This window comes from Homalodisca vitripennis, chromosome 4 (genome assembly GCF_021130785.1).
Source record: "Homalodisca vitripennis isolate AUS2020 chromosome 4, UT_GWSS_2.1, whole genome shotgun sequence".
NCBI lineage: Eukaryota > Metazoa > Arthropoda > Insecta > Hemiptera > Cicadellidae > Homalodisca > Homalodisca vitripennis.
Window position 1 is genome coordinate 109,035,341 of NC_060210.1, and position 20,529 is coordinate 109,055,869.

Consider the following 20,529-nt stretch of genomic DNA (forward strand, 5'->3'; position numbering starts at 1 on the left):
GCTCAAACAAGTTAACTTGTCTCGCAAAACGACTATGTATACTATACAGGGGTACTGTAATACCGATGATTTTTCAAAAGGAGAACAATAAAATGCACCTCACTATAGTTTCAACGCTGTGCTGCGCGAAATGCAAGCCGTCTGGTAATTGAAGCTGAAGGAATCTTGCCTCAATAAAGATAACATTCCGGGAGCCTTGCAAGCCGAAGACCTTCAAATTAAATTCACCGTTCAATGCCAAAAAGGTGGCATCCTGCAAGTCCAAACGTGCAGAACAGGTTAGAAACTGTAATCCTTATTTCGACAGCCAATCAGGTGGCAGAATAGTTGGTGGCGGGTCCGCCAGGGTCGCGGCAGCAGCAGCGGCGGCAGCACAGTCACACAGTCAGTCGCCTCTCGGCTCGCGTTGTGTGTTGACAAGTTGTGTGTGCTCGGCATGCTCTAGACGCCAGTGAGTTGACAGTGTTGTGTGTAGTGTTGTCTCAACAGTGACCATGGCACCCACCGGTTACCTCTTACTTCTTCTGCAGTTGTTCTGTGTCAGTCTCGGCCTCAGTGTGGACTCGAAGGAGCTCGTCGACACCAAAGTCACCAATTGCTCTTCTGTCAAACCAATTTTTGTGCCCAAAAACATCTCGAACAATGTCCCCGATTTCCCTGTCGATGGTAAGCCATTCAAAATAGTTAACGAAACTCTAATATATACCTTATTTCAGTATACATTTGCTTGAATAATGACACCACCGGAATCCATACAGGAAAAAACAAAATTTGCCACGTTATGCAAATAATGTTTTGTCTCGTACTAGTTAACGCAAAGTTGTTCTAATCTACAGTTAAATGATAACACTTGTACTGAGAGAAATTGTGTAACGTAATAATTTATGTGATTTCGTGCTTCTCTCAGATGAGTTAAACGACCATTCTAAACTCTTAATCGCTCTTCAGTGATTAAATTATACACATTAATCAAATATCTCGGTAAAGTAACGTTTTAACTACTCACTTAACAATTTTATACATTGTTACAGTCATTACTTTACCCATTGTGTGCAACATAACATCCATCGGGCTTATTGAACATATTTACAGATAATTTCATTAACGTACTATATAGCCTATTATAAATGTTAAAATTATATGTGTTGTATGCAAGATACTAGTAATAATGAAGAAACTAAAGACTGTCGGTAGAATAAATTGTCTGTATCGTTATTATTGAAGTGTTTTCTTTTCAATTAACTTTAAAATATTTGTAAGTGAGTTGGAAAGTAATTTGGAAGAATGTAAACAGAATTATTTCGGAACTGCAAGTAAAGTAAGAAATATTCATGCTTATCAGTAATGTGAAAATAGAGTAATAATTAGAAATCTGAAAAAGAAAATACAAGTTTGTTTGTCTTACTTGGAACCAAAACTTATCGGATTTACTTCAGCAGCCGAACAAACAAAGAGAGAAGCATTGAACTTGATTGTTTGATTTCCTTATTGCTCGCTATTATGAACGATCAGTATCATTGTTTATTATTATTCGACAGTAATTACTTGACAAGAATGCGATGACGTGTTGATGACTGAGAGCGCAGTTCTGGTTCACGGCATTGTAAATATTGATAAGTGGTGGCGTCTGCAGAGCTGAACCGCTGATGATAATGGACAGCTGACGTATCGGACACGGTTTTCCTCTCTCGATCATTCCACACCAAACTCGACAAAATCGATCTCTAAGTACTGAAATGTGCATATAACGCTCGTCTAACTCCGATATTTACCATGAGTAATAATGTAGCTTTACATATTTATGAACTGCAATATAAAAGGTAATTTTATCACAGCTTAAACATTTCTCTAACACGCAGTAATATTTCTAAGAAAATTCGAGATCAGAGCTTGAAAGGGGACTGAAATCACATTGCTGTTTAGCTTAGGTCGATTGGTATTCATTAGCTAATTACGTAATGATAGAGATCGTCGGTGGCGTTGAACGTTAGCTTGGATTTGGATTGCGACCTTTAATTAACAGGATATCTGTCGTCTGGTAGCTACCGATAAGTATCATTGATCAATTACATATCATCGTAATATGTATGCTGGTTCAGTTTTTGTTTTAAATGAATTTACATCACCGGAGAGGTGACTATTTAATCAATGGGAGGAATATTTCATTGTCCCCCAAAATGACAGTATGTTGGGTATAACATTTATGCATAAACTGACTCTCTTAAATTATCTTCATTACTTTTTCTCTCTGAGTATTTGCTTAATTTCATCTTATTTACCTTTTTTGTACACTATTATTCGTTACTACTAATAAAAGAAAGAAACGTATTAAATACAAACAGTGGTAATAATGTAGCAGGTTTGTTCAAGTTATGATCACTAATTACTGTTATTACTAATCCAAATGACTATTTCCGGCAAACATATTGGTGTTTATCAATTTTGGCTAACACAGTTGTGCAGGTTATTGACAGTTCCTACTAGTAGGCCACTAGAAGGAACAGTAACCGGGAGATTGTCAGCCTCACTGCTGCTACAAACACGTTTAGTTGTTACCTACAACCTCGGATCTCAAGGTCCTATCTGCATGTAATAACTGCCAGTGATGTATCAAGCTGAGAATTATGGTGTCCTTGTTTAGTAAGTGAAATAGCTTGTACTGGAAAGTGAAACCGTAATATGTCACTGTGAGAGATGACCGGTGCAGATAGCCACTGGTGAGGTCCGAGAGACGCAGTTGCCAGAGGTATTTATAGGGAGCGAGGGATAACTTTAGCAGCGGCTCGCGAGTATGTGGATCTGCACTCGTCATATGACCCTGGGCTGCATTCCTGTCTGAGGGTTCAGACGAATGACAAGTTCTGCAGTGCTGATGTAACACAAGACTTGTATGAAACATGATCGTAATATGTCACTGTGAGAGATGACCGGTGCAGATAGCCACTGCGGCCACGGTGAGGTCCGAGAGACGCAGTTGCCAGAGGTATTTATAGGGAGCGGGGGGCTAACTTTAGCAGCGGCTCGCGAGTATGTGGATCTGCACTCGTCATATGACCCTGGGCTGCATTCCTGTCTGAGGGTTCAGACGAATGACAAGTTCTGCAGTGCTGATGTAACACAAGACTTGTATGAAACATGATCGTAATATGTCACTGTGAGAGATGACCGGTGCAGATAGCCACTGCGGCCACGGTGAGGTCCGAGAGACGCAGTTGCCAGAGGTATTTATAGGGAGCGGGGGCTAACTTTAGCAGCGGCTCGCGAGTATGTGGATCTGCACTCGTCATATGACCCTGGGCTGCATTCCTGTCTGAGGGTTCAGACGAATGACAAGTACTGCAGTGCTGATGTAACACAAGACTTGTATGAAACATGATCGTAATATGTCACTGTGAGAGATGACCGGTGCAGATAGCCACTGCGGCCACGGTGAGGTCCGAGAGAGACGCAGTTGCCAGAGGTATTTATAGGGAGCGGGGGCTAACTTTAGCAGCGGCTCGCGAGTATGTGGATCTGCACTCGTCATATGACCCTGGGCTGCATTCCTGTCTGAGGGTTCAGACGAATGACAAGTACTGCAGTGCTGATGTAACACAAGACTTGTATGAAACATGATCGTAATATGTCACTGTGAGAGATGACCGGTGCAGATAGCCACTGGTGAGGTCCGAGAGACGCAGTTGCCAGAGGTATTTATAGGGAGCGAGGGATAACTTTAGCAGCGGCTCGCGAGTATGTGGATCTGCACTCGTCATATGACCCTGGGCTGCATTCCTGTCTGAGGGTTCAGACGAATGACAAGTTCTGCAGTGCTGATGTAACACAAGACTTGTATGAAACATGATCGTAATATGTCACTGTGAGAGATGACCGGTGCAGATAGCCACTGCGGCCACGGTGAGGTCCGAGAGACGCAGTTGCCAGAGGTATTTATAGGGAGCGGGGGCTAACTTTAGCAGCGGCTCGCGAGTATGTGGATCTGCACTCGTCATATGACCCTGGGCTGCATTCCTGTCTGAGGGTTCAGACGAATGACAAGTTCTGCAGTGCTGATGTAACACAAGACTTGTATGAAACATGATCGTAATATGTCACTGTGAGAGATGACCGGTGCAGATAGCCACTGCGGCCACGGTGAGGTCCGAGAGACGCAGTTGCCAGAGGTATTTATAGGGAGCGGGGGCTAACTTTAGCAGCGGCTCGCGAGTATGTGGATCTGCACTCGTCATATGACCCTGGGCTGCATTCCTGTCTGAGGGTTCAGACGAATGACAAGTACTGCAGTGCTGATGTAACACAAGACTTGTATGAAACATGATCGTAATATGTCACTGTGAGAGATGACCGGTGCAGATAGCCACTGCGGCCACGGTGAGGTCCGAGAGACGCAGTTGCCAGAGGTATTTATAGGGAGCGGGGGCTAACTTTAGCAGCGGCTCGCGAGTATGTGGATCTGCACTCGTCATATGACCCTGGGCTGCATTCCTGTCTGAGGGTTCAGACGAATGACAAGTACTGCAGTGCTGATGTAACACAAGACTTGTATGAAACATGATCGTAATATGTCACTGTGAGAGATGACCGGTGCAGATAGCCACTGCGGCCACGGTGAGGTCCGAGAGACGCAGTTGCCAGAAGTATTTATAGGGAGCGAGGGCTAACTTTAGCAGCGGCTCGCGAGTATGTGGATCTGCACTCGTCATATGACCCTGGGCTGCATTCCTGTCTGAGGGTTCAGAGGAATGACAAGTAGCCTACTGCAGTGCTGATGTAACTCAAGACTTGTATGAAACATGATCATAAAGTCTACATTACGTTATGTCGATAAACTACAAAGTATTCAGTAATTCCTGGCATATCAGGACGGATATGGAATGTGTGATGAAACATTATAAATTTACTACACGTATTAGTGGTTCTGGTGTACAATGGAAATCCAGTGTAATTTATAAAATTGCGCAAATCATTAAGAATAAATCGTTAACACACAGTAAAGCTGGAACATTGCTTCAAATTTCTTCTGGGAAGACGTTATGTTGTTAGTATTAATTTTTAGTAGATCATTTGCAATCATAAGCGTATATGATTCTTAAAACTGACTTCGGTACTTAATTTTGTATTTAATTTAATTTTTTATTGTGAATTTATAATGTTTTTTTTTTTAATTGAAGGAAATAGCTTGCATCCTTATGGGATTGTGTGCAAGAACTTCTGATCGGTAAAGCCTGTTGTTCTATTTGGTGACGCGTAGGTACATACTGTACCATACAAAGTTTTTATAATGTAATCGATTCTAATCTTTTAATGTAACGACTTATTTTATCAATTAAAATAAAATGGTTGGTATTTTTTATTATTGTGACAGGTTGCATGCAATTTGTTTCATAGACTGATATGTCATAACTCAGAATATTGTACCGCCCACACTGATACACGTGTGCTGTACACAGCTATAACTACGAAGTGTGGGAGGGCGGGATAGATATCTCCACAGCATGATGGGATTGTGTCAAGTCATCGAACTGAACTTCATTCTCAACGTTAAAATGTTGCCATTGAATAACTGGTAGAACACTTGTAAAGATGTTGCTATTGAGCCAACATGGAAGGGAAATGACTGGTAGAACACTTGTAAAGATGTTGCTATTGAGCCAACATGGAAGGGAAATGACTGGTAGAACACTTGTAAAGATGTTGCTATTGAGCCAACTTGGAAGGGAAATGACTGGTAGAACACTTGTAAAGATGTTGCTATTGAGCCAACATGGAAGGGAAATGACTGGTAGAACACTTGTAAAGATGTTGCTATTGAGCCAACATGGAAGGGAAATGACTGGTAGAACACTTGTAAAGATGTTGCGCCAACTTGTTTGTATCTGGGAACATTATCTCAAGTGCCAAGGCTTCACCATTTCAAGATAATGCAGATAAAGCTCATTTCTGTAGACACTTAAAGCGGGTTTTGGACAGTTAATGTACGATTTCCTCAGTGGTGTTACACCTAAAATGAATAAAAGTTTCATTAGAACATTCGAATATTTACAGTTAAACAAGTCTTCTAAGGAAAATGTTATAAATTATTATTTTATTTATCAATGAAAAGCAATGTATCATTTCAGAACAGATATAATTTATTCTAAACAAAACATGTATAAACAAGAATTTAACTATTTGCTGAATTTAAAAATAAGCAATTCTAATAATATGATAATGTTTATAAATATTAACGAGGTACAATTGACGTTGACATAGACTAATATTTTTTATGTTTAATTCATAGTTTTTTAAGATAACATCCCTGGATACAAAAAAAGGTAGAACAAAACTTTCAGATCACTCCTCGATTACAGGAATTTTAAGTGGGCAATTTCGGCCACTTTATCAGGCCCAAATGTACTAACTAACCCAAAATAAAAATGTGAAATGTTTACAGTATGAACATATATGTGTGTGTATGTGTGCATATATATATATATATATATATATATATATATATATATATATATATATATAGCTTCACAGTGACTTGATTTTTTTATTCATTTAGACGTAAGGAAATTTAATTTTTTATTAAATATAATTTAAGAAAATTATTTTTAACATTGTTATTTTCTTAATTTATTTATGAACTTTTTATTAAGCACGTGTAAAGGAGGAACGATACGTTTTTATTCATGAAAATATTAAAATATTTCATTTCATTAAATTATATTTATAAGCAATGAATTGTATACCAAAGATTTCCCAAACCAAAAATACAATAAAACATCAAAACAAACAAAATCATCAACTGAATTTCACTTACTTACTCTTTGATATATGAATAACAAATCACATGGTAATAATAGTAAATAAATAGTTTCATCTGAGAGCTTCGTTAGCTTTAAATTTATTTTATCTTATTAAAGCTTTATAAAAGAATTCATTTTATTGTATTTACATTAAATATCGATGTGATTTTAATAAACCTAAGAAATAATTTCGAGTACTGATTTTGTTGCAACATACTTCCAAAAATAATTATATTTTGACGATATAATGGAAATAGGATGTGAAAATAAAAATACGAGTATCAAATGAAAACTTGCTACATGGTCACATGCTACAGTTTAATGACAGTAGGCTAATCCGCTACTAATATTAGTACGGGTAGGAAGCTATTAGTAATCCTTAGAGAAAGGCTAGGGCATACTTTCAAGTCGTTGACCCTGGCGTCACTGTGTCTGCCTATCGCTAGGCTCGCCTTCCACTCCGGCAATTGATCAATCAACTACAAGTTCACTTCTCACACGGCACACCTTCTTCGTTGCTCTAGGCAAGAATCTGGAACTGATAGTTAAAGAATGAAAGGCTTCTCATCGCGTGTCAGTAACCTGGCGTCACTGTGTCTGTCCATCGCTAGAGTCGCCTTCTACTCCGGCAATTGATCAATCAACTACAAATTCACTTCTTACATTCACTCTTCCTTTGTTGCTTTAGGCAAGAACCTGGAAACTGATAGTTAAAGAATGAAAGGCTTCTCATCGCGTGTCAGTAACCTGGCGTCACTGTGTCTGCCTATCGCTAGGCTGGCCTTCTACTCCGACAATTGATCAATCAGCTACAAATTCACTTCTTAGATTCACTCTTCCTTTGTTGCTTTAGGCAGGAACCTGGAACTGATAGTTAAAGAATGAAAGATGAAAGGCTTCTCATCGCGTGTCAGTAACCTGGCGTCACTGTGTCTGCCCATCGCTAGGCTCGCTCTCCACTCCGGCAATTGATCAATCAACTACAAGCTCATTCCTTACATTCACTTTTCCTTCGTTGCTTTAGGCAAGAATCTGGAACTGATAGTTAAAGAATGAAAGGCTTCTCATCGCGTGTCAGTAACCTGGCGTCACTGTGTCTGCCTATCGCTAGGCTGGCCTTCTACTCCGACAATTGATCAATCAGCTACAAATTCACTTCTTAGATTCACTCTTCCTTTGTTGCTTTAGGCAGGAACCTGGAACTGATAGTTAAAGAATGAAAGATGAAAGGCTTCTCATCGCGTGTCAGTAACCTGGCGTCACTGTGTCTGCCCATCGCTAGGCTCGCTCTCCACTCCGGCAATTGATCAATCAACTACAAGCTCACTTCTTACATTCACACCTTCCTTCGTTGCTTTAGGCAAGAACCTGGAACTGATAGTTAAAGAATGAAAGGCTTCTCATCGCGTGTCAGTAACCTGGCGTCACTGTGTCTGCCTATCGCTAGGCTCGCCTTCCACTCCAGGCAATTGATCAATCAACTACAAGCTCACTTCTCACACGGCACACCTTCTTCGTTGCTCTAGGCAAGAACCTGGAACTGATAGTTAAAGAATGAAAGATGAAAGGCTTCTCTTCGCGTGTCAGTAACCTGGCGTCACTGTGTCTGCCCATCGCTAGGCTCGCTTTCCACTCCGGCAATTGATCAATCAACTACAAGCTCACTTCTCACACGGCACACCTTCTTCGTTGCTCTAGGCAAGAACCTGGAACTGATAGTTAAAGAATGAAGGCTTCTCATCGCGTGTCAGTAACCTGGCGTCATTGTGTCTGCCCTCGCCTTCCACTCCGGCAATTGATCAGTCATCTACATGCCTACTTCTCTCCTTACTACTCCTTTGGTTGTTCTAGGTAAAAACCTGGTACTGTAACGTTTTAATTTGTAAATTTCCTTTTATTTTTTAAATTATTTAAAAGATAACATTAAGAAAAATATAGCGATAGCTTGGTATTAACATGAACGGTAAATAACAATGTTTTGAATATAATAAATTAGTTAAATAGGAACTTAAATCTGAGTCCTCTGTATAAAGTTAAACGTAAATACACAAAACGTAATTAGTTAATTAAACATTTGTCAGATAAATTTCTGGGAAAGGAATTCTTGTGAGTGAGACTATGTTGTAGAACCCTTCGAGGGGAGAAAATATGTTGCTGAGTCCAAAGCTGATGGAGAAATGACAACGGAAAAGATAGATTGGTTTTAATGTAATACAATTCCTTTGTTTCAATACAATACAATATTTTTGAATTATAGCTTTATTTAAATATGTAATAGTTTGCCATATGTTGAAGTTTTCCTCGGGATAATTAATTATAAATTAAATTAGTTAGGAACCTTATTTCCACCAACATATTCTCGGCGAGTATGTAGTCATCTAAAACTGATCTTTGAATCAAAGTATCTATGAATGCAAGAGTAATCTACTCCTTCATTTTAGCCGGATGGTCTGTTTCTCCTTTTGATCTCTTCGGTATCTGGATGTTTACAGACGTTATCAGTGTTTATAATAGAGATAAAGTGCGAGTGCTCGGGACTGGGTGCGTTATCAGTCCATTACCACCTGAATGAGGGATCGTTATGGCTGTCCACCTCAGAGCCTGCTGCCTCCTGTTTAAATCTACATCATCATCAAACTGTGTTCAGCTTGAGTGAGAAGTCATTTTTCCGTTGAGAATGACAGCTTACTATTTTAGTACTCCCACTCCATTCAGAGAAGGGTACATAAAAAATGTGAATAACACGTTGTAATATTTCGGATACAATCACAGGCCTGAAATGCGTTTTTAATACCATAGCTTGCTTGTGGCTGACATGTATGACTGAGATTTATTTTATTAAAAGAATTTAGTATGTTTGTCATTTACGCTGTAGAATAACTATCCCATATTTACATGCCGTTCAGCACGTTTTAAGCAAGAACTTACACCTTCTCCCCCCTTCTTACTTATACAGGTAAAATAAACACAACTGCAGTTTAACGACTTTTCCTCCGAGTTAATCATTTAAGACTAAACAAACAAATAATATTAACACCAGTTAAAGTAAATTATATCAGATATAAGCAACTGTAAATTATTTGTTTTAAATTCACCTAAGTGCTGTAACATTAATAAAATGTGTAATTTCTGTGGTATCATGCATTATGTTCGTACTGGTTCTAGTGTTTTATTTTTACCGCATGCATTTGAAACATAGTTAATCAAACTAACAAATAAATAGATTATATGCAAGTTCACTCTATATTTTAGTGATCTTTGTAACTGCATCTCCGTGTACCGTTCCATAGCAATTACTGAGATGTAAGGTATCAAAGTGCAGTGGAGGGCGAGGGGCAGGAGTGGTGTTGTGTAAATGGGTTACCTGGGGCCGCTATCAAAGGGTTGTGAATATATCTGGCCCATTCAAAACTGAAAGGGCACACATCAAGTGGGCCGAGGCAGAACAGTTGATGTCGCAGAGAGCTGTGAGTATAGCTGATGTTGGCTGCTCTAATGGTTGTGTTCATCTATTCATTAAATAATGTAAGGGCACACATGAAGTGGGCCGAGGCAGAACAGTTGATGTCGCAGAGAGCTGTGAGTATAGCTGATGTTGGCTGCTCTAATGGTTGTGTTCATCTATTCATTAAATAATGTAAGGGCACACATGGAGTGGGCCGAGGCAGAACAGTTGATGTCGCAGAGAGCTGTGAGTATAGCTGATGTTGGCTGCTCTAATGGTTGTGTTCATCTATTCATTAAATAATGTAAGGGCACACATGAAGTGGGCCGAGGCAGAACAGTTGATGTCGCAGAGAGCTGTGAGTATAGCTGATGTTGGCTGCTCTAATGGTTGTGTTCATCTATTCATTAAATAATGTAAGGGCACACATGAAGTGGGCCGAGGCAGAACAGTTGATGTCGCAGAGAGCTGTGAGTATAGCTGATGTTGGCTGCTCTAATGGTTGTGTTCATCTATTCATTAAATAATGTAAGGGCACACATCAAGTGGGCCGAGGCAGAACAGTTGATGTCGCAGAGAGCTGTGAGTATAGCTGATGTTGGCTGCTCTAATGGTTGTGTTCATCTATTCATTAAATAATGTAAGGGCACACATCAAGTGGGCCGAGGCAGAACAGTTGATGTCGCAGAGAGCTGTGAGTATAGCTGATGTTGGCTGCTCTAATGGTTGTGTTCATCTATTCATTAAATAATGAAAGGGCACACATCAAGTGGGCCGAGGCAGAACAGTTGATGTCGCAGAGAGCTGTGAGTATAGCTGATGTTGGCTGGTCTTAAAGTTGTGATATACAATTCATTCAATACAGAAAAGATACATACATAAAGTGGGTGCAATGCTGATATTTGCTGCTGTGCAAGTTCTGTTTATTAATACTCAAAAAGGTTCACATCTAAGCGGCCCAATCTCGCAGTATAAAAATCACTAACTCACACATATCCTTTCTATCTTTTAAGTTTTTGTACTCTTTACCTAAAAAGAGCTATATAAAGAAATAATATAGATTCTTATTAACAAAGTACCAGTGATAACGTGGTACAGTTGACTTGTACAATTAAACCGGAACTTCTCACTTTACAACTAACAACAATAGACTATGAGTGAAATTGTGCTATAAAACCTTAAGATACCCATTATTTTCCTCCTAAGTACTCCTAAATACTTATTTTTATTTGGCTTGTTTTACAGAAAAGAGAGGAGGAAATTATATAATCGTGGACTAGTTTTGTAAATATTGTGGCAATAACAGTTTAGAATATACCTCGTACTTGGAACAGTTCCTCCTTAATAAGTTATTTTGTTAATAATTTTTTTCTTCTTACACTTGTTATTTAGTTTGTTTGTATGTGTTTACTGATTTAGTGCCTGTAGATACTAAGAAATTTTTAAAGATGATGGCAAATTACAAACATTTTGGTGAACGATCCTGCTGAGGATGGACTTTGTACTGACTGACACAATTACTGGGCAGGGAGAAGGATTACTTCTAATAACATATTTTAACGTGTGGGGCAATATGTTAAATAATAATTACTGAAATATTGTTCTGAGTGTGTCGCCGATAAATGTTATTCAAAATGGTGATCATACATGTGTAGGAGTAATGTCTGTGAAATCTGGAGTAAAATAGAGTATGATAAAGTCCATACCTTTGCTTAAGTCTAGCTCCCATTTAACCATATAAAACAGCGATGCTTTCAATTCAAGTGACAGAAAGTTGGTAAAAAGCGCAAAACTTGCAAAAATTTAAGAAGACAGGATAGTTGCTGTAAGTAATCCCATCTACTACTTATTCCGTTTAGTAAATATTTAGTTTCTCTCTTTTGGTATTGGTAAAATTGATAAACCTCTAATGTTTGTTTGTTACAACGTTTTCTGCCTTTTAAGATGGTTTAATTCTTTATTTTTTTCTTTTGGTAGATGGTAAGCAAAAATAAGTGGTGGTAACGTTGTATTTATATAAATTAATATTTTTTTGTAAAAAAGTAATATATTTTCTAGCTGGAAATGGTTGATAAATTTATATATATATATATATATATATAATATATATATAATATATATATATATATTATATATATATATATATACAAGATAATGCCAGTGAAGGTGATTGAGTCCAAACCTAAACAGGTTAAATAAACCAGCTTACAATTAATTGTCAAATATCGGAATCCCGTGACCCTGCCAGTTACGGAACTTTAGACTGCTGAGGGTTTTTACTGTTATCTGTAAATATAACCTATATACATCGGACATGGTACTACGGAACTAGCTTATCTGTGCTTAGACAGACCTTAGCCAAGTACGTGGCCCACACGTGACTCAGTGACCGCTATCTTATCTCCAAGCGGCATGGCGGTGGCTGTGCAATGTGCATGTGCAGATGGCCAACTAGCTGGCCAACACTCAATGTGACCTTTAGTCATTTATACTCGCCGACTATATCTTCGAATTACACTGAACAGATACAGAATAGTGATTTGGAAATTGTTCTTCATTTGATATCTTACTATTATTAGCTCTACAGTTAGCTTTTGTACTTTACAGTACTGGATTTTCAGTTAGAGTGCTAGAATCCCCAGTGTACTGAGATCTCGGCAAGTATGTAATGTGATATTTATGCAACGGGGGTTAATTACCCTTATATGACTTAACTGTTGTGAGTAGCCTAATTGTTGAACCAGCGTACAGGCTGTTACTCGATGAATTATAATACCAGTAAAGAATAGTTAGACAGCAATACATTATAATGATTTTACTTTGTATGTTTTGACGCTTTTCAGAGAAAAATGTGAATCAGTACACTTTAATTTTCTCGTGTTTCGGAAACGGTGTTGTTATTTATGGTTGGTAAACAATCTAATTGAAGATATGGTGTGATTTTGTAAAAACAATTTTGTGTCACATTTTAATACTATTAAAATGGCATGTTTGAAACGTAAGCATGTTTAAATAAATAGATCAAACTACGAAAAATGATTTGACCCGAGTTTACAAACAATATTTACGCAAAACAAAATGCATTATATTGTTTTGTAAGCTGTTCTTTATTTATACAAACCAGCCTATTTGGCTTTCCACCAAAATATTCATGCTTTAAGCATGTCTATTATAGGAAAAGGCTTCGGAGGTTTTTGTCTCTTAAGAAAAATTACATTAAAGTATCACTTTTACGTCTGCAGTGTAACGACCATGTCTCTTCTTTGATTTATTATTATACTTGTATAATCATGTTGTGAGAAATATGAGTCGAGTCGTTGTTACTTCTATTACAAACTGTTACTGTTTAAAGATAACATATTTATACGCTAAGATTGATACAATGTATAACATCACTAGGAATACATGTGTTGTTATTATCAAGCCATATACGTTGGGAAATGTAAATCTTAATAAATTCAGTTCGATTCAGCGATGCAGTTAGCGATAAAAAATAATTTACCCTGTAAATGAGAGAAACAAACTTCACGCTTCTTGTACGTCTCTCGAGGCTCAAGGAGTGTAAATTTGCGATAGGAATACCAAAGGTAAGAACATTCCGTCTTTCTTATGAGTTTAAGAGGCTCTTTTGTTATGTGCGGTTCTTTTGTAAGCATCGCTTTGCTCTTTAAATGAAACCCCACTAAAATTAGATTTTAATTTTATTTCATGTTTTTCAACTCCACAGTACCTTTTGACGTATATCTAAATTTTGGGCTTTGTTCTAACATTATTTACATAAAACAGACTAATCGTCCCTTTTAAAGTCCATGATTTGAAAACATAAAACAAATCATACTTTACTCTTAATAATATAAATAAATTGTTTAAGTTGATTTAAAATTAAAGTCTGTAAAGTGATTGTGACACTAACTATCGTTGGTCACACATGTTTGTGAGTCTAAGAGTCGAAGGAAAATGGATGATTATCAAGGTCATGTAATTTTGTCACAACGGAATTCCTGTAGTCCTCCTTGCAATTCTGCGTATTAATGTAACATGGATTGTTGTGGAGACTGGTGGATAATGAGTGAGAGAGTGATGGAGGGGGGATAAAGGGAGAGAGAAGGTAGAACAAGTTGAGGGATACGAGTGTTGATCTTTTGTACAAATACATGCTGAATAATTGTAAGGAACTTGTGAAATTAGTCACATAAAATGGCTGCCACAGATAAGATGCGACACAGAAGCCTCATAAAACACTGTCCACAGCGCGATCCGACGGCCAGACTAGAACTACAACTGTAGGGACATACTCCGTCACTAACCATTTGTATTGGCTGGTCCTAGTTATTATTCTTAGTGAGCCTCTTCGCCGCAGCCAATACGGTATTGTTGGTAGTAGCTAGTGACTCACTGCAATCGTTATTGTGTAAGTCGTTGGATAGTGTGAAATTATACGAGTATGTAGAGGGACTTGAGTTTTAAAGTTTACAAACCAACATTTCAGATTATTTATCAAGAGAACATTCTTGTAGTCCATACAGTCGATCAGATAGTATTTTGTCTAGATCTGGCTCAGAAGTAGCTGTTATTGTCTAGATCCACAGATATTGTCTAATAGTGCGGTATGTAAAGCAAGTTCAGAGACGCGGATTATTGTAATGTGTGCAAAAAGTAATACTGAGAACAACCGCGAGAACATTTCTGTTGTTTTAATTCATGTTATTAAATCGTATATTTGTCGCTAGATATGGGTTACTGTAGCTGTTATATAATGAAACGGATAGTATGGTTGAACACGAAGAACAAGTTATGTAGGGTGATTAAAATAGAGTCTTGTAAAATAGTCAGACCATTTTTGGTCTCACCCAGACGATGAGACGTTATTATTAATGCTTGATTTATTTATTTATTAGTTGCTGTGGTGTAATTTACTGGATGGTGTATGCTGAACAATTTTTGGTACGGAGAGCGTTCTACTGTGTTCTTAAGACCTTGTGAAGTCAGATACAAGAACATTCTTGTTCCCCTCTTCCCGCCAATCAGGCGGTATTAAGTATGGAATTTCCAGACCTGGCTCACTAGACAAAAGCAAGCTATCATCCTCATTTACTCTAATCTTGTCACGTTCTTTTATTGTGTTGTGTTTTACGTTATTATTGTAAACTTTTATTTCACAAATGAGCATTTATCACGTATATACAGTTTGTTGATTGATATTATAAAGTAGGTATTATACTGTGTAAATGGCCGAACATTTAGTTTAATATAACGTGTTGGTTAAGCTAGTCTCCAGGTCAACTAAACCAGAGTTAAGCTTGTTTCTAGGTCAGCTAAACCAGGAACTTCAGTATACCGCACCCCATCATGAACACACAATACCTCGTGCTTGTTTAACATACTTGTGTATTGAATGTTATGTAAATGTACATTTGTTTTGTTTCAATAACTCATAAATCAACTAGGGTTGGGTAGGAAACTATTTTCATTTGTAGTTTCACTGAATGGCACTTTTCAGGGTGATTATTGTTCAACTATAAAGTACAGAGAAGTATAATCAGTTGTAATTCATAAATCATGGATTACAGATGAAAGATTTTGAGACATAGTTGTACTTTGATTCAAGCCGTGTAGAAGACTTAGTATTCTTTTTTTGATGTTTCTCGTTTGCCCTATAATCATTAATCTATTACTAGTATTATTGATACTGTAGATGATATAATTTATGCGTTTTTATCCCAATCGTATTGTAATTCCTATGTTTTGAAATAATGGGCTTTGCCTGTTTTAAAAATCTGGAGCAAAATATGCAATAACGTCTCTCGGTGGTTAATCAGTTCCAGAGAGAGAATAAAGTAGGGAAATAGGGGGTATGGGAGGAGAGTGGTAGGCAGTAGAAAGGGGTATAGATAGGGGATGAAAGATAAAATGAGATGAATGGGTGTGAGAAAGGGAGGAGGGTGGATAGAGTGAGAAGGGACAGGGAGGAATGGAAGGAGAGAAATAGGTCACTTGTAGATCATAGAGACAAGTTCTGTATACATACCACAATGTTTTATTTTTATATGTAACCTTACCAAGTTTATGCTATCAAGTTAAAAATAATTTCTCAATTTATTGTAAAAAATCGTAGAAAATGCCTATTATAGGTTAAAGATTCATAGATGAATTTTATTGTTTTCTTGCGTGCAAGACCGTAAATTGTTTGTGGTAAGAGGTGAACCTCCTCAATTGTAGATGATCTCGGCACGACGACGGTTTGAGTGAGTGACGTGGATGCGGTTTCCTCTACCCAAGGTTTCAACATCGTATACATTACCTCCAGCTGGACACCGCTTTGTAATACCCATATCTTGTAACACAAATTACGCAGTAGGGCATGTTGCCGTATCTACTGACTGAAAACATCAGTTAACTACTCATTTCATGTTTAAAAGTTGTATGTTCGTTTTATTACATAGATGTTTGACTACGTTCTGCTTGATCCGAAAGGCAGCCACAGTTTCCGAACACTTTGTTCCTCAAAGTTTGCGCACTCGAAGGTACTAACTGTGCACTGTAACTGACAATGTGATGCGATTGGAGTCTTGGATGAGCACAATTCAAATTAAACGCTCAGACAAACTAGGTAGTGTATGGAGCACCCTATTTGAGTTATCTCACTTGGATACCAGTTTTCATTAAAGGGTTCTCAGAATTACAGAACCTTCTGTTTGGATAAATCCGGCCACTCTAACTGTAAAATATAAGATATTTGTTTGAGGTCAAATACATCAATTATTTATATTTGTATACTGGATAGATTTGGCTGGTAATCGTAGTATACTGAATTGAAAGTGAAAGTTTATAATAATAGTAATGATCTAAGTAAGTAACGTTCTGAGGTTTTGCACGCAACCGGTTTTATTAATAAGCACTTTTATGTTGTTCCGTTCGGTTTATTATTACCACACTAAGTAATTACTATTAGTTCGAATGACCGATAATTGCATTCCATGTATACTTACTAATATATAATATAATAGTGTATATAATGGCCGGGTGTATAAAAGTTCCACTCCCTCTCCCCCTATTAACTTTCTTATGAATAGACATGGAATGATTAACTTTAGGGGATGTTTATATTACCAACCGAGGGTTTTTATCATGTATGTAAAAAATTTTACTCACCCTCCCCTCTAAAATGGGGTATTTAGAGTAATAGAAACCCGTAGCAAGTGACATTTTAAAGGTTTTATCAAAAGAAGAATAATCCCGCATACTAAAGTTTTCTAATGTTACTCTACCAAATTTGTTGGCCAATTAAAGTTTGAATTGTTTTTACCATTTGAATACCAATAGCTGGTTTTCCAATGCTATCTCTTATTGGTTACCAGTTATTGTGTGAAACACATTCAGACCAGTTACTGTGTCAAAGTAGAGGGGTTCCTATTTGAAAAAATTACACCCCCAAAAGAACTAATTTGGGGGGGGGGGAATAAAAAATGTCCATACATAAAAAACGCCTCAGTTGGTCATCCCCAAAAGTAAATCATTTCGTCTATATTCATAAAAAAGTTAGTAGGCGGTGGAGCTTTTAAAACTCCCGATATATATATATATATATATATATATATATATATATATATATATATATATATATATATAAAACTGGAGTTATACAATATTTTTAATTTTAAAACTGTATCTACGATTTAAAACACTCTAAACTCGGAGAGAATGTTGTCTATCGGGTTCTTGTAAACAGTTACCAGTATAATTTTAAATGTTTTAAAACATAATGCCAGCGGTACGTTGTGCCGCTAATGTATGCCCCTCTCGCCCAGAATTGCTCGCTGCGGAAACACTGATATCTGGGATGAAGCAGTTGTATAATTGGCAAGGCAGTGAATGCGCCTAATTAGCAAGCTTTTGCTTTCTGCTGTGCCGCGCGCTCTCTGTTCTCTTCTCCAGGGGATAAAAACTTCTTGCAAGGATCCCCTTTCATCCCTCTAAAGCGTTCTTGAGCATTAAAACAAAAGTTGATGTGAAAAAGTTCTACTCTTTCCACTTACTTGCGATACTCCCTTCTCCGACACATCGCTTACTAACTCTGTGCTTACTTTGAGAATCCATTTTCAGTGCATAGACAGACTAAATTATTTAAAACAATTAGAGCATGACACCTGCTTTGCCTGAATTAGTTTATTCGCGAGTTTATTTAAAACATGAAAACAAATACACGTAAAGCGTTAAAATATTTTTCATGAAAAGTGTGGATGGTTTTAGTGAATGTTTTAAAATATACAATTGTGTAAATATTGCCAATGTGATTTGTTATTCTGTCAATAAGCTGAAAAACAGGGTTGCCTACTGTTATACTAATTTTTGAGTATATGGTATTTGTTTATATTCCTAAGCGTAATACTTTTACACCCTGATATTAGCTCATATTTGTGATTTACTTAGTCATTGTATTACAAATTATTAACTGCCCAATGAAATGTTCTGTACATTATACCTTGTTACTCAATGTGTCAGTACAATTCTCCGAGTAAGGTGTTGTTGTAAACGAAAGATATTAGCTCATATTTGTGATTTACTTAGTCATTGTATTACAAATTATTAACTGCCCAATGAAATGTTCTGTACATTATACCTTGTTACTCAATGTGTCAGTACAATTCTCCGAGTAAGGTGTTGTTGTAAACGAAAGATATTAGCTCATATTTGTGATTTACTTAGTCATTGTATTACAAATTATTAACTGCCTAATGAAATGTTCTGTACATTATACCTAGTTACTCAATGTGTTAGTACAGTTCTCCGAGTAAGGTGTTGTTGTAAACGAAAGATATTAGCTCATATTTGTGATTTACTTAGTCATTGTATTACAAATTATTAACTGCCTAATGAAATGTTCTGTACATTATACCTTGTTACTCAATGTGTTAGTACAGTTCTCCGAGTAAGGTGTTGTTGTAAACGAAAGATATTAGCTCATATTTGTGATTTACTTAGTCATTGTATTACAAATTATTAACTGCCCAATGAAATGTTCTGTACATTATACCTTGTTACTCAATGTGTTAGTACAGTTCTCCGAGTAAGGTGTTGTTGTAAACGAAAGATATTAGCTCATATTTGTGATTTACTTAGTCATTGTATTACAAATTATTAACTGCCGAATGAAATGTTCTGTACATTATACCTTGTTACTCAATGTGTTAGTACAATTCTCCGAGTAAGGTGTTGTTGTAAACGAAAGATATTAGCTCATATTTGTGATTTACTTAGTCATTGTATTACAAATTATTAACTGCCGAATGAAATGTTCTGTACATTATACCTTGTTACTCAATGTGTTAGTACAGTTCTCCGAGTAAGGTGTTGTTGTAAACGAAAGATATTAGCTCATATTTGTGATTTACTTAGTCATTGTATTACAAATTATTAACTGCCTAATGAAATGTTCTGTACATTATACCTTGTTACTCAATGTGTTAGTACAGTTCTCCGAGTAAGGTGTTGTTGTAAACGAAAGATATTAGCTCATATTTGTGATTTACTTAGTCATTGTATTACAAATTATTAACTGCCTAATGAAATGTTCTGTACATTATACCTTGTTACTCAATGTGTTAGTACAGTTCTCCGAGTAAGGTGTTGTTGTAAACGAAAGATATTAGCTCATATTTGTGATTTACTTAGTCATTTTATTACAAATTATTAACTGCCTAATGAACTGTTCTGTACATTACACCTTGTTACTCAATGTGTTAGTACAATTCTCCGAGAAAGGTGTTGTTGTAAACGAAAGTAAAAGTTCCCCTTTATTTATCACAAATTTCGGAAACTTACGTCGCCTATATACTAATAAATATAATTGTCATGAGGTATGAAAGGTGTATACATTTGACAGGTGGAAGTTCAGCGTTGTTCCAAAGTTTAGAAAGGTCAAAGGAACAACATATTTCCGCTCACACCGGTTTGAGCTCGTCACACACGAAAATAGCAACTTGTATTCCGTTTGTTTGGAAAGCAATTTTACCACGACGTCTGTTGTGAGAAGTGTGATTTAGGGCCTTGAATATTTTTAACTGAGGGAAATGAAATGTGGACGAGACACGGGACGGTCGTGGGCTCCTCACGAAGTCGAGATTAATGAGGACAGGACGATAATAAGACGCGAAAACGGATGACATTCGATTTGCATCGGTATAGAGAGGGCGTGGGACCCATTCTATGCAGATGACTCTCTTATCGCCAGCCGTGGGTGACCGGTCGGGGACAGAGACAGCTGCCAAAACTCATCATCCCACAAGTTTTTAT

At 37.2% G+C, this 20,529-nt stretch overlaps 1 protein-coding gene across 1 annotated transcript in view; it reads left to right on the forward strand.

The window, feature by feature from the left end:
- The first annotated feature begins 364 nt into the window (after nucleotides 1-364).
- Nucleotides 365-20,529, forward strand: part of LOC124359947 (division abnormally delayed protein-like) — a 198,226-nt gene continuing 178,061 nt past the window's right edge. The window contains exon 1 of the mRNA XM_046813138.1: nucleotides 365-666. Coding sequence (XP_046669094.1) covers nucleotides 495-666 — 172 coding nt within the window. The 5' untranslated portion in view covers nucleotides 365-494. The remainder of the gene's footprint in view (nucleotides 667-20,529) is intronic.